This window comes from Caloenas nicobarica, chromosome 24 (genome assembly GCF_036013445.1).
Source record: "Caloenas nicobarica isolate bCalNic1 chromosome 24, bCalNic1.hap1, whole genome shotgun sequence".
NCBI lineage: Eukaryota > Metazoa > Chordata > Aves > Columbiformes > Columbidae > Caloenas > Caloenas nicobarica.
In genome coordinates, this window is record NC_088268.1 from 4024491 (window position 1) to 4038091 (window position 13601).

General features: G+C 54.8%; 1 protein-coding gene across 3 annotated transcripts in view; it reads left to right on the forward strand.

The window, feature by feature from the left end:
* The first annotated feature begins 866 nt into the window (after window positions 1-866).
* The window catches only part of ZNF385C (zinc finger protein 385C), a 51875-nt gene continuing 39140 nt past the window's right edge, over window positions 867-13601 (forward strand). For all 3 annotated transcript variants that reach the window (XM_065651391.1, XM_065651392.1, XM_065651393.1), the window contains exons 1-2: window positions 867-1050; window positions 4475-4723. In XM_065651391.1, coding sequence (XP_065507463.1) covers window positions 4477-4723 — 247 coding nt within the window. In that variant the 5' untranslated portion in view covers window positions 867-1050; window positions 4475-4476. The remainder of the gene's footprint in view (window positions 1051-4474; window positions 4724-13601) is intronic.

A 13601-nucleotide genomic window follows, 5' to 3' on the forward strand; every position in this document is an offset into this window, starting at 1 on the left:
GCTGTTCGGGAGCCGGGCTGAGATCTGCTGATTCAGGGGACACGCAGCCCTGCGGTGTCGATGATCTCTGATGTGCAAACCAGAGGACAGGCACAGCAGCATCGCTGTGCCCGTGCAATGCCCTCTGCATGCCCGGGAGCTGCAGGATGTCCCACTGCCCTTCAGCAGGGATGAGGGGAACCCTGGGGGGGACATCTAAGGGTAAACCCCAGCCTGAGTGTTTGGGGGGATCAATTCTGAGCTCTGAGGATGGTCTGAGCCACCTGGTCCCTGTGCCAGGAGCCGCCACGCAGCCCTGAGCTCTTTGGGAGGGGCTGGCCCGCACTAATCCTTACTCTGACAACGGGTGGTTTATGCACTGATCCTAAAATGCGCCTTGCTCGGGCATCAGCGGAACATATGTTGGGCGGGGGGGAGGGTGGGCAGAGAGGGCTGGTTTGCTGTATTATGAAATGCTGAAAGCGATGCGGGCATGGCCAGGGCTCTCTGAAACCGGTGGTCTGCCTGCTCAGCTCTTAGTCTGGCACACCAGAGCATCTCCTGATGCTGTAGCAGGTCTCCTGGGCCACCTCCAGCCCCGGGGGGCTGAGCACCCATCTGCTCCCTGCAGCCAGGGCCGGTTGCCTTCGCATCCCTCTACCAGTGCCTCTTTATGAAGCTGCGTGGGGAATTTTTTTGGGTCCGGACTCAGAGGGAGCTCCCCCGTCTCCCCGTTCCCCACCGGGGCTGACGGCAGGTGCATTCGCCCGCTCTTGGCTCACGGCAGCTCCTCCTGCCAGCTGGCGCCGGCTTCCCCGCGTGACGCGCGGGGCTCTTTGGAAACTTCGCTGAGCCGCAGGCACCCAGCTCGTCCTCACCCCGGGCTCTCGGCTGCAGGCTGCTGATGAGGGCTGATTTAGTGGCGATCGAACCGCATTTGAAGTGCTCCCTTGAAATATGAGACAAGTGTCGGAAACTCTCCGGGCGTAGGGGTGCCTGTGGCGCTCTGACGGCGACGGCACACGGGCAGGACCGGGCTTGGTGGCAGCAAGGACAGGGCTCGGTGGCCAGGTAAGAGCCTCCCCCCGCTGAGCTGGGGCACCAGGTGCTGCCTCTTTGGTGTCACTTTATCCTGAACCCAAATGGGTGGGTGGGCTGGAAATCGTGGTTGCCTCCCCCTAACCAGGCTCCTCTGTGCCCCACAGGGATCTGGGGGTCCCCAAAGGGTCTGGGGGGTGACCAGAGTTGCAGGTCCTTGGTGCAAATACCCCCTTGGCCTCTGCACGGCAGCTGCTCCACAACTCGAACTGCCCCACTGCTGAGATTTACACTTCTCAGCGTGGTATAACTATTGGCTAATTTGCACAATCAAGCCCATTTTAACGGGCTCGCGCTATCAGCTGTAACGGCAAATTTCAGTAGAAAAAGGCAAACCGAGCCAGCAATGAGATGCAGTGATTTGAGTCGCACTAGGGTAAGGGTTTGTGGTATTTTCTGGCTTTTCTGTGGATCCTTGCAAATGCAAACGGGGCCACTGCAAATAAGGTTATTGCGTGAGGGGTTTAAGTCAGTTTTGTGACAACTGTTGGTGGAGACTTTCCTACTAATTCTTATACTTCTGTTGCTTTTATTTACTATTACATGCACTAAACCAGAGATAAGAGAAAGCCGATTCAGTGATACAGAGTCATGTGGACTCAGATCAGATTTTTTTTTTTAGATTTCTTGCTCTCTTATCAAGTTCGTCCAAACTTTAGGTTCAGGTGGTGTTTTCCCTGATTCCACATTGCTGAATGGGATGGATCTTCAGGTTAGAAATTTTGATGCCACTTCAGCTCTGTGGCGAAGGTGGTTTTATTATATTAATTATTATATTAATACTTGGGTGGATGTTCAGGCCCCGTATGTTTGGTCTTGTGTTCAGGCCCAACAAAAGCCCCATGGGACACAAATTGGTGCTGATGGCAGGAGGGAGCCTGAGCATTTTCTGCACGCAAACCTATTTTCCCCACTAAAAAGCAGCTATTTCGAGATTTTTGGGGGCCGTAGCGTGGAAGGCGGGTGGCTGCATGACCTCTGCCACATGCCCTGAGCTCCAGCTCCTCCTTTGCGGGGCTGAGGGTGCGTAAATGTGTCAGCACACCACAGATGGCTGCTGGCATCGCCTCTGCTATTCCCCCTGCTCCTCCCTGCCGGTGTAGGGGCTGCTGTCGCCCACAAGCTCCTGGCTGCCCAGCAGAAGGTGGCCAAGTGTGGCACAGGAGGCTGGTCACCGAAATGTGACCGTCCCCAGGCGATGGAGCATGTTGGCGCAGAGCCACTTGCCATAGCCCATGCAAGAATTTGAAGTTCCTGAAGAGTTTGGTTCGCATTTAGGAGCTGAAATAAAGGATGTCCCAGCATGGGGCTAGATCAAAAGCTCAGCTGCTGATCACACAGGGGTGTCCCCTGCGGAGGTACCACAGGGCAGGGCAAGCCTGGGTCCTGCAAAGGGAACCTGGAGGCACTGGCTTCTTGGGAAGTGGGATTTCTTTGTTGCCTCACTACAAGTTTTGGGCTCCTCGCTACAAAAAAAGACCGTGAGGTGCTGGAGCGAGTTGAGAGAAGGGACTGGAGCTGGGGAGGGGGCTGGAGCAGGAGTGTGATGGAGACCCCTGGGGTGGGACAGGGCGGTGGAGCTGGGATGCGGTGACCCTGTGTTTCATGCTGCGTTTGGCTCAGAGCACCTGCGTCGCCTTGGGGGCATGGGGGGTGTCACCTAACCTTCACTGTGCCTCAGTTTCCCTCCTGCGAAAAGGGGTAACAACCCCCAAAAGACCCTCAGTGCTTGGCTGAAAAGCTGAAATCCACCCCAAAGCAGCTGTCAGTCTGGGAGACGTGGGTCCTCACACGTGCAGTGACCTGTCCCACGCACAAATTGCCAAATTTATGGTCCTGACACCTGAGCAGCAGAACAGGCACAGCAGAAATTAAGTGAATGAAGTGTGTACACAATTAAGAGAGACATTTTAAACACTGTGACAAGAGCCTGGACGGGGACCCTCAGTCTAATCAAAGCAACAGCAGTTCCTTTTTTAAGACGAGGGAGACTTTTGGGATACTTTGTCCACATAATGTTCCAATTTTAACTCTGCATCCGGGGATGTAATTGCTTTAAAAATACCCGGGGAGGGGGAGGATGCAAAGGGCACCCGGGGACCTGCCGCTGCTGGCGCGTCCCCACCGGCGCCCTGTGTGTCCCGCTGCGTCCCGAGGCCCCGTTTCACATTCCTGATGCTGATCATCTCCCAGATCTGCTTTCTGGCCGCTCAGCTAATGGTTATTCTGGTAAAGGGCCTCTACCCGGGGTCCTGCAGGGCTCCCTGCTCATCCGAGTGTGATCGGGCATCGATCGCGGTGAGTTTTGGGGAGTGACCACGAACGATGTGGTTTGGTTGGATGGGGCAGTTCTGCTGCTCTCGGTGCAGGGCGGCTCTGTGCGCCAAGTCCAGGAGATTTCATTTGAAAAACATCAGCTGTTTTTTTGTTTTAGTAAATAAAATTTAGGGTGTTGGGTTTTTTTTTTTTTTTAGCCTTTCAAGACTGGGCGATGCTTTTTTTTTCATTTCAATGTTGGGCAGGTTTTAGTCCCATCCCCACGTGCAAACCCTCTCCCTGGGCAAAAATGATATTAATTCAGGAGATGGTGGCGAGTGCTGTGGCGGGATCCCCTGGGGTGACACTCTGCTTGTGAGCTGAGAAAGGTGGAGGTGGGGGTGCAGACAGGGCTGCCCCCCATCCCTGCAGGTCCCGACTTTCGCCTTGGGCTCAATTAACAGCTCGTGGGAAAAAACCTCCCGTTACTTTTTGCTAAATATAACTTTTCCAGGAGACGTTTGTTGTCACCTCCAAGGGAGCAAGACGGCTCTAGCGCCTCGGAGATGCCAGAACCCGCTGAGACCGGGGCGTTCGCTGCTTGGTGGGGGGGACTGACCCGGGGGGGACTTTTTGGGGTCCCTCCTTGGAGCGGGACCCCCCGTTCCCCCGTTCCCATCCATCGTGGAGCGTCTGCGCCCCCGCGGGGCCGCGGCCGGGGCTGCAGCGCCCGGTGACCCCCCCGCCACGGTCCGGGCGCTTGAATTTTTTGCTTTTCTGCAATTCCAGTTGAATTTCTCGCCTGCGGAGCTGGTTGCCATCCCGGCTCTGCCTTGGGCCAACCTACAAGGCCGTCCGGGAGCGAACAAAAAGACTTTAAGTGACACGAGGAGTATCGTCTGGTGCTAGAAACTTGGAAGAAGCGGGTCGTTCCCTGCTCCAGCGCTTGCCTCCTAGGAATTGCTGCTCATGTCGCCTTGCCTAACGCAACTCCTTGCAGAGACACAGACGCTGTTGCTTTTGCTCAGTCTCCCTCCATATCCAGCACCCTGGGCACCCCAAAGGCATGGGACCTGTGCTGGGTTTTCCTGTCTCGCCTGGTCCCTCTGTCCTCACGGCGGGTCTGTCCTTCCTCCCGCAGGCATGAAGCGACCCCTGAGCCCGTCCCACAACCCCGAGAACGGGGTACGGCTGGTGGAGGCAGCCAGCTGCCCGCCGGGCCAGCCCGAGCAGCGCATGAAACGGGAGAAGAAGCACCAGTCGTTCACCCTCTGCGAGGTCTGCAACATCCAGCTCAACTCGGCCACGCAGGCGCAGATCCACTACAACGGCAAGTCCCACCAGAAGCGCCTCAAGCAGCTCAACAAGGGGAAGATGCCGGCAGCCCAAGGTAGGAGCCCATCCGTCAGGTTGAGGTTGCCCAAAGGTTGACCTTGCTCTGGGACGGCTGCTCCGCTGGATTTGTGGGGTGTTCAGGAGCGATGTGTTGTGTTCTTGTGGTCTGAGCTCTGGGGGCTTCCCCACCTCACTGGTACTGCTGGTCCTCAAGTGGTTTTGGGGTCTGAGAGCCCACGGTGCTGCACTGGACAGATGGACACGTCCATGTGCAAGTGCATTTGCTGGTGCTCTGTGTCTTCATGAGCATCTTTTTGGGTTTCCGTAGGTGGCTTTCCATAGATGCAGGTGGGATGAGCACATCCAAGGAGAGGGTGGCTGTTGGCTTCTGGGTTACTGGCCACCTGCTTTCCAGGTGCCACCATGTCCCTGTCCCTCCTGCTGTGTGCGTCTCCTGTAACTGTGCTGGGTTTGGCTGCTGTTGACTCAAAATGCTGCTCAGATTTTAGCGCTGAAGGTTAGAGGTGGACCACTAGAAAGGTGACATTTTCAGGTATGGTTGGAGGTTTTGTTGGAAACGATGATCTTCTGGAACTTCACCTGCGTTTTTCTGTTGGGGTGCTCTGCGCTGGCACCCCCTGTTAAGCTGCTGTGCCCTGTGCTCGGATACTCTGGCAGTGTGTGTGGCCTTGGATCCCACTGGCCCTTTGATATGTAACATCCTTGGCAAATCGTCCTCTTGTTCTGGGGGATCTTGCTGCTTTCTTGCTGCCTGGGGAGGGCTCCTGTGGTGTGTTTGCACAGGGGAGGTCACTGGCCCAAGTCCCTTGTGCAAGGGGAGCTCTTACCTGCTGTTAGCTCCATGGGGTCCCAGCGAGCGCTGGGGACATCGTCTGCTGTGACACCGGCACTTGACGGGCCCTGTGACAAACCAGACAAGCTGAGCCATCTGGGGTTGATGCATTTAACAGGGTCAATCTGTTCCAGTGAGAAGGAAAGCACCGGCATTGCAACAAGGACGGGTTTTGTTTTCCATTTAGAGCCCGATGTTTATCACAAAAGCCACTTAACAGAAGTGGCAGCCAAGCCAGCCGGGTGCTTGCCCTTGACAACAGGCTGTTCTAAGGTCCGTGGTTTTGTTTCACCAAGTGTTTAGGTGATGGGCTGAGTGCATGGGACCTTGGGCATTGCAGCACTAGGATGCAAAGGTGCCTTTTGTGGGATGCCCCTGAGCACTTGTATGTGAGTTCCTGGCGATGTGATGCTGGGGATGCGGTGATCCGTGGCTGCTGTGAGTTGCGGACGGTTTCCCTTTTTGAATGGTGGAGGTCCTGTTCGTCACCTAATTATTATAAAACACCTCCGTTGGGTTACGGCTGGCAAGAGAGCAGCCCATTATCATCCCTGTGGGCAGATTTGATGTCCACTTGATGTTGTTATCACCTCTGGGAGGTGCAGAGCTGCATATTAACTAGTTGTCCGGCTGCAGCACGAGGAAGGAGCACAACCTCCCATGGCTGGGCAAAGCCTGACTTAACCCAGTCTCTGGCTTCCTGCCTGTTTTTTTCCCCAAATATCCCCCTTTGTTCTCTGAGGACACTTTCTGAGGGTGCAAGAAGGGCTGGCACTTATCCCCGGCAGCTGGCTGGTCCCGGCCCCTCACCCATCAGCCTGGCAGGGTGCTGGCACCCCGGTTTGCTTTGCCCTCTGTGCCATCGGTTGGCATTTCCCTGGCTGGGAAATCTGACGGTTGCAGATGTTCTCCTGCATCAAGGCAGGGAAACATGCCCACAAATGTCACCCTGCAACGACCAGCAGACCTTCGGCTGCAAGGGTTTGCGTGGTATTAACAGCAAAACAAGGGAGTTTGTGCTTCCTGGGGCTGGTGCAGACATGTGTCCCCAGCCCAGCGCTTCCCCCGGGACCCCATTTCTTTCTGACGGGGTGTCACTGGCTGTGCACCCTATGGCTGCTCCATGGGGAGGGGGGATCCAGGGGTGACTCCCTTTGAGCTGCAGGGAACGGCCGACTCGTTAACTGCCCTCCTTTCCTTACAGACTAATTACAAGGTGGATTAATGAGCTGAGGTCTCCAAAGCGCTTTGTAGCTAATTGATGCTTTTATCTGGTGTGAGGGTGATGAGAAGTTGAGGGGATGGGGAAAGGGCAGGAAAATGCTGGAATCCTGTAAAACAGCATATTCGGTGCCAGCCCCTCGCTGCCGGGCACCCCGTGCCCCCGCTGCCCTTCTGTGCCCTGCGCCGAGCTGTCCCCCAAGGAGTTTCTCTAGAGTCCAGTCCCAGTTTTGTCAGGAGATATTTGCTTAATAACATCTGAAGGGTTGGCAGACAAATCCCCAATGCTTTTGCAAACAGCAAAGCAGCAGCGGGTTGCAGGGTGGTAAAACCTGCTGTGTCCATCCCCCCCCAGTCCCCATTTGTGGGATGGGTGGTCACGGCAGCATCAAATGCGTGTGCAATGTGTGATGCTCTCTGGGTACCAAGGTGGCCATGCTTGGTGTCACCGGTGCCCTCATTGCTGGGCTCACTCGTGGCTTCTGGTACATCTGCACTGGGGAGTCCTGGGTGCAAATCTGGACCCGTCGCTCCCTTCCAGCACTTTCCATGCTGCTGAACACCCAATTTCCTCCAAGGTAGGAAAGTGCTGACGGGACCTGGCTCACAGCCGGGTCAGGAGGGTGCTCGTCCCCTGAAACCAGGAGGGTGCTGCGCTCGGTGCCCTGGCAGACCCCAGGGATCGGTCTGTATAAATACCTGCTCTTGCTAGAGACGGGCCGGGCTGGAGCCATAAATTCTTAGCATGGCAACGGTCACCCGTATGCCAAATCCTGCCCTCCCTGGTGGTGGTTTTATTTGAGCAAGGCCTGGGATACGCAAAGGAGCCGCTCTGTTTATCGTTTACTGACAGATGGAAATATTGCCCGCTATTTTAATGAGAACAGGGCCCATAAATTCCAGCCTGCAGCTTCCAGATTCTCCCCCCGGACCCGGTTTTGGCTTGATGGGAGGCTGTCCAGGGATGCGTTTCCTACTGAGCCAAAGAATCTCGGAGCGTGCGAGCGTGCTCTTTGTGCATCTGCACCGTCCCTGACCTCTGCCAGCGGCCAGGGCTCCAGCAGACAGCCGTGGCCCTCGGGGCTTTGCCGCGCTGTCAGCCTCCTGCACGCTTTGCTCTGGCGTTCAAGGTGACGTTGGCTTCTGCTTGCGCAGGGCTGCGATTTGCTTATGTGGGGAAACTGCAGATGGCATCCGCTCCCCTTGCCTCGCCATCCCTCCTGCCCCCCCCGCGGCCGCGGGAATGCGGTGCCAGTGCGGGACGCTGCTCCTGCCGCAGCCTCCGACCTTCTCCCCTGCGTTTCTGGTTGAAAATGTCATTTCCAGCTTTGTCACTGGCATCGTCTCCTGAGGTGTGAGCCTGAGTGGGGGGCACGTGGCTGTGAATCACGAATTAGGGCCGGGAAACGGCTGATGTGATGACCGTGTCCCCTCTGCACCGGTCACCGAGCGTGATGCTGTGTCACCTGTGCTGGGAGAGGGGCTGATCCCCCCAAAGCCAGCCGTCCCCTGCTGCTGAGCAGAGGGACCAGCCCTTCGAGAGGAACGGCCTCAAGTTGCACCAGGGGAGGCTGAGGTTGGATCTGGGGAGCAATTTCTTCCCCAAAGGGCTGTGGGGCATTGGAACAGGCTGCCCAGGGCAGTGCTGGAGTCACCATCCCTGGAGGGGTTGGACAGACGGACATGAGGTTCTCAGGACATGGGGCAGTGCCAGGGCTGGGGGAACGGTTGGACTCCGTGATCTTGAGGGTCTTTTCCAACCAAAATGATTCTGTGCTTCTTGGGCAGGTCCTGGCCAAGCTGCTGCTCGGGCGATGGGCTCAGAACGGCACAACGCACGGAGAGGGTGGGCAGACGCAGGTCTCATAATGTGTCAGCGCTGGAGGAGCCTTGGGAGAAGAGGGGTTACTTTTTAAAGACTATAGGTTAAATCAAATAATTGAGTTAGACAAAGATGGGATATTCCTCTGAGCTGGAATCTCTGTCTCGCACTGACATCTAGAGCTACATCAAAGGCAGCTTTCACAGACGCTGCTCGATGTTCCCCGTTCCCCCTCTGGCTTCTCTGGGTTATTTCTGCAAAGGCTGTAATCGCTTGCATTTCACAGAGCAAAGCTGTGGAGGAGCTTAGCTGGCAAACAGATGTGATAATCAGTATCATTACAATTTATTAGCTCTGCGCCAGAAAGACCCCCCAACTTACAAACAAATTATTGTTCATTAGGCATTTTCTTGCAAGGGAAAATCATAGATCTCTGTTGTCTCATGTTGAATTGTGGTGCAGCAGCAATTAGATATGGGATGTCCACAGATGAAAGATGTTTTCATATTGCAGATGCCAGTTCAAATACAACTGGGTCAGGAGTGATTTAATTAGTGCCTGTGATTTTTTTTTTTATTTCTCAAGGGTGCCCAAGTGAGCTCAGTTGGCTCTTGGTGTCCTCGTGTGCCCACAACCAGGAGCTAGACCCCCTATTCTGGTGCTGGATGACCAGAAATTGCTGTGTCTCCCCTCAAATGCAGAGTGGTGGCTTTTGTGCTGGTGCAAACTGCCGGATGGGGACGGGGGACAACGGTTTGCTGCCATCTGTTTTCTCCTGGGTGACCCCAGGGGCTGCCCGTTGCGGGATGGGCTGAGCTGGAGCATTTCAGGAATTTACTCCCTTGCTGTCTGCTGCTCCCAAAAAAAAAGGCCTTTCCACCAGTGTCCCAAAAAAGTCACGGGGTGTAAAGAGCAGCTCGTGCTGGCATCCCTGGGCCCTGTCACTTTGCATCTCGCTGAAATGCAGCAGAGCGAGTTCTCTCCTTTGCAGCAGGATTTTCCTGGCTTCCCGAGATCTGAACTGACAGCAGCTCATACGCCCTTGGCCAGGGATGGTGGGTGCTGCGGATGGTGGGTGCTGGGGCAGGGGGAAGGACACCCTGCCCAGGCATCCCTGGTGTAAGGAGGGTCTGTGCAAACCCTGAGCCCACCTCAAACCACCTTTCCTGGCCTTGGAGTTTCTCCTCCTGTTCAGATGGACCCTCCCGTGTCTCAGTCTGTGCCCGTCGCCCCTCACCCTGGCGTTGGGCACCGCTGAACAGAGTCTGCTCCATCCTCTGACACCCACCCTGAGATATTGATCCCATTGATCAGATCCCTCTGAGCTTCTCTTCTCCAGGTCAGCAGCCCCAGCTCTCTCAGCCTTTCCTCAGCAGAAAGATGCTCCAGACCCCTCAGCATCTTTGTGTCCCTCCCTGGCCTCTCTCCAGTATTTCCTCGTTAAACTGGGGGGCCCTGGTGGCATTATGTACCCAGACCCTCTCCGGGGCTGCCCGGTGCTGCCCCTACCCGCTCGGCAGCGCCGCACAGGAATAACAGCTCCTTGCAAAGGGGAAGCTCCCAGTTTCCCCAATTAGCCGCTGAAATGTCTGTCTGTGCGTGTTTGCAGAGCAGAAAGGTTTGAGATGAGCAGAGAAATTGGTGCGACAGCTTCAGCATCGCTGGGTCTGCAGCAGAGGGAGGGGATGGGGCCCCCCGGGAGGGGACATGGGGACCCCATGGGAGCCTGTGCCGCTGCGGAAGCTGGGGAGGGGCTGGTCGTGCTCCGTCATATGATAGTTTGGGTTGAAGGGACCTTCAAAGCTCCCCCAGTGCCCCCCCTGCCATGGGCAGGGACATCTGCACCAGCTCAGGTTGCTCAGAGCCCCGTCCAGCCTGGCCTGGGATGTCTCCAGGGATGGTTCAGCCACCACCTCTCTGGCCAACCTGGGCCAGGCTCTCACCACCCTCAGCGCCAACAATTCCTTCCTCACGTCTCGTATGAGCCGGACAGCCCAGACGGTGCACGATCCTGCTCTGTGTGCTCCGGCATAGAATAGAATCATAGAATTCTTTTCTATTTGGAGGTCAGCTGCAGGGAGCGTTTCCTCCTGCCTTCCCCCTGCTGCTCTCTGCTGTCGAAGCCCTTCAACTGTTAATTACCAAGGAAATGGGTGCCAATCTAGTTTTTCCTTAATTTCATGTTATGCATGGAATCCTTTAATTGTCTTTAATAAACAGGGCGATGCTCAGTGGTGCTTTGTCTGCCATCAAATCCAATGTGTTGATTTCAATATGCAAACATGCAGCGTTATAGTCTAACTGGGGACTAACTGGGGTGCAGGAGCCACGTTGCTGGTTGGGCTGGGACATCCTGGAAGCCGGGGCAGGCACGTAATCCCCGAGGATGCTGATGCATCAGGCTCTCCTGAAATTCCCCCCAGCAGATCTATGCCCCCGTGTGTTAAAGAGTCTTGAATATTCAGCTGTGACAGATGCTGCGTCTCCCCGTGTATTAATTGACAATCTTCTGGCCAAATGGTAGCGGGGTTCATATTTTAAAGGCTCTGTAAATTTAGCGAAGGACAAGCATACGGAGTCCTCCTGCTCGGTTGGCCTCGGCTGCTCCCTTCAGCTGCGAGCAAAGATGATTAAAAATAGCTTTTCAGCTCAGATTTGAGTAACCTGGGATCTCAGTGGGGGGAAATTTAATGTTTTTTCATGTCTTCAAGATGTTTGCTGGGATCAGGTGTCATTTGGAGAAGCGCAGTTGTGTAATTGGACATTTTTCCTTCTCTCTGTTTAATCCCAGGCTTCTCCTGTCCCCGTTTGGGGACGGGGATGTCCCTTGAGGCTCCTGCTGAGGTTGGGTGCTGTGCAGAGCTGGGGGGAAGAATTTACCCCATCACTGGGAATTGGCAGAAAAGCTCAGTTCTGTTAAATAAACCTCTTGAAAAAAGCCATTTTGCATGGGGGAAAAAGGGCCTGTGGGCTCCGTGCGAGCCCAAACCTTCCTCTGGGCACGTTGGGCTTGTGCCAGCCCATTAATCCGGAGAAAACTGCTCCCTTTGTAAATCCTCTGAAAATACCCCATTAACTTGCTGTCCCTCTGAAAAGCCCAGCTATTCAGCTTATCGTGGATTAATAACTGTATCATAATTAATCTCCAATTTTATTGAGTTGGTAACTTCAAATTAAAAAAAAATAAATTGATTAGCTGCGAACTTTTGCTAGAAGGATTTTCTTGATGCGGTGCCTTCCCCATCAGGGCAATGCCCCTCTGCTCTGTGCCCTGATTTCTGGCCAGAGGCTTCAGGGATTATTTTTTTTTTCCCTGACACACTTATTCTAAAAATCCTTAAAATTTCAACTCTCGGCCAAAAAGGTGACACAAAGAAGCTACTGGGCTTTGCTTGCGCAGGTTGTTGTGTGATGCTCGGAGGAGGTTGGGAGCGTGGGGGGCCTGGGCAGATGCTCTGGCTGCATCTGTGGGAGGGGGTTGCTTTAAAAAATGAAAAGAGACCAAGCCAAAAGGTGCCCCCAAATTACCTCCTGAGTGTGAAATGGATTTGACCTTCCCCAGGCACTTCTCAGAGGGAGGTGCGGGTTCGCCCACCGAGGATGGGGCATCACGGGGGAGCTTTGGTCCCAACACGCCATCCTGTGCTTGGCTGTGCGGCCGATTCCTCCTCTGATAATGTGCCAGACTAATTTTTAATGCTGATTCTTTTTTTTTTTCCCCCCGATTTTCTCCCTCTTAAAACCACCCTCATCAAAAGGCTGCGATCATCCCTGGCAGTTGGGATAAAGGGCTTTAGTCCTTGGATTCCCAGGAAGATGCAGCAGCCGTTCCCGTGTGTCTGTCTCGCTGCTCTGCAGGAGCTGCTGCTGCCCAGGCTGGGATTAGCTGCTTAGGATGAGCTTTGGCGAACCCATTGGTTTAAATCACAGCTTGGGGTGCTCAGGGGTCCTTGGTTGAGCCTTCTAGGGGGTTGTTTGTGCCGCGTGGGTGCTGGGCTGTGGATGTGGGGTCGCGATGTGGCAATCGGGGCGGTAAGGGCTGCGTTTTGCACTGGGTGCTGCTGAGATGTTGCTGACAGAGCCGGGGAGGCAGAAGCTGAGCTGTGCTGTGTACGGAGGATGCCGCTGGCGGCGGCGATTTTTCCCCAAATCGCGAGGAAACTGCCTCATGTTATTTTTAAGCACCGTATTTGGTAGAGCTAGTTATCCTTAATCTCGGATTTTGCTGTAATTTTCTTCTATTTGGTTTGCTATCAAGTTGCAACAATGGCATTTTATAGCCACTTAGCTCAGGCATGCGTCACACGTGATCTTAATTAGAAGCGGATTAAGAGCGATGGGGAACATACCGTCACGGAGCATTTCACAGTTTGCCATGTAGCATCCGCTCGGCAGATTTGGGAGAGGAAAGCCTGGGATTTATTTTAAGTGTGTGTGCAGGGGGAAAATGGTACAAGCAGCAGCAAACCATGAGTGTGTCTCAGCTGCTTAGTGGCCGCTGAGCCCCATCCCAGCCTGGTGGGGACTTTCTGGGGGGGCTGAGGCATCGTCCCAAAGAGCACCAGGGCTGCATGGATGAGGGGGACCAGGGCTGGATGGATGAGGGGGACCAGGGTGGGGTGACAGCGACAGGGAAGCGACTTGTCCGGGGTCTGGACGAGCAGCAAGGCTGGGAACTCAGCTCGTCTCTCCCATCTCCAGCCCTGGGTCCCTCTCGGTGTCCGATGCACATCGGCCACTTCTCTATATGCACATGCACACGCGTGTGCTGCTCTCCCGGGGAAGAGACGGGGGAACAAGTGTTTAAAAACCAGAAAATGAGGAGGCGAGGTAGGTAGGACTGAGCTGGATCAGGGCGAGCAGAGGTTTGTGGGTAGTGTAAAGCTGTCACTGTGATTTAGGGTCGGCTGGTTAAACTGTTTTATGTTCACAGACAGTAAGTCGTAAGCAATATAAAATTTTCTATGAAGAGATGATCTTCCCTCGTCATGCTTTATGCCGTCTTTCCTGGAGTGATCTCTCCTTTTTATAACCCCA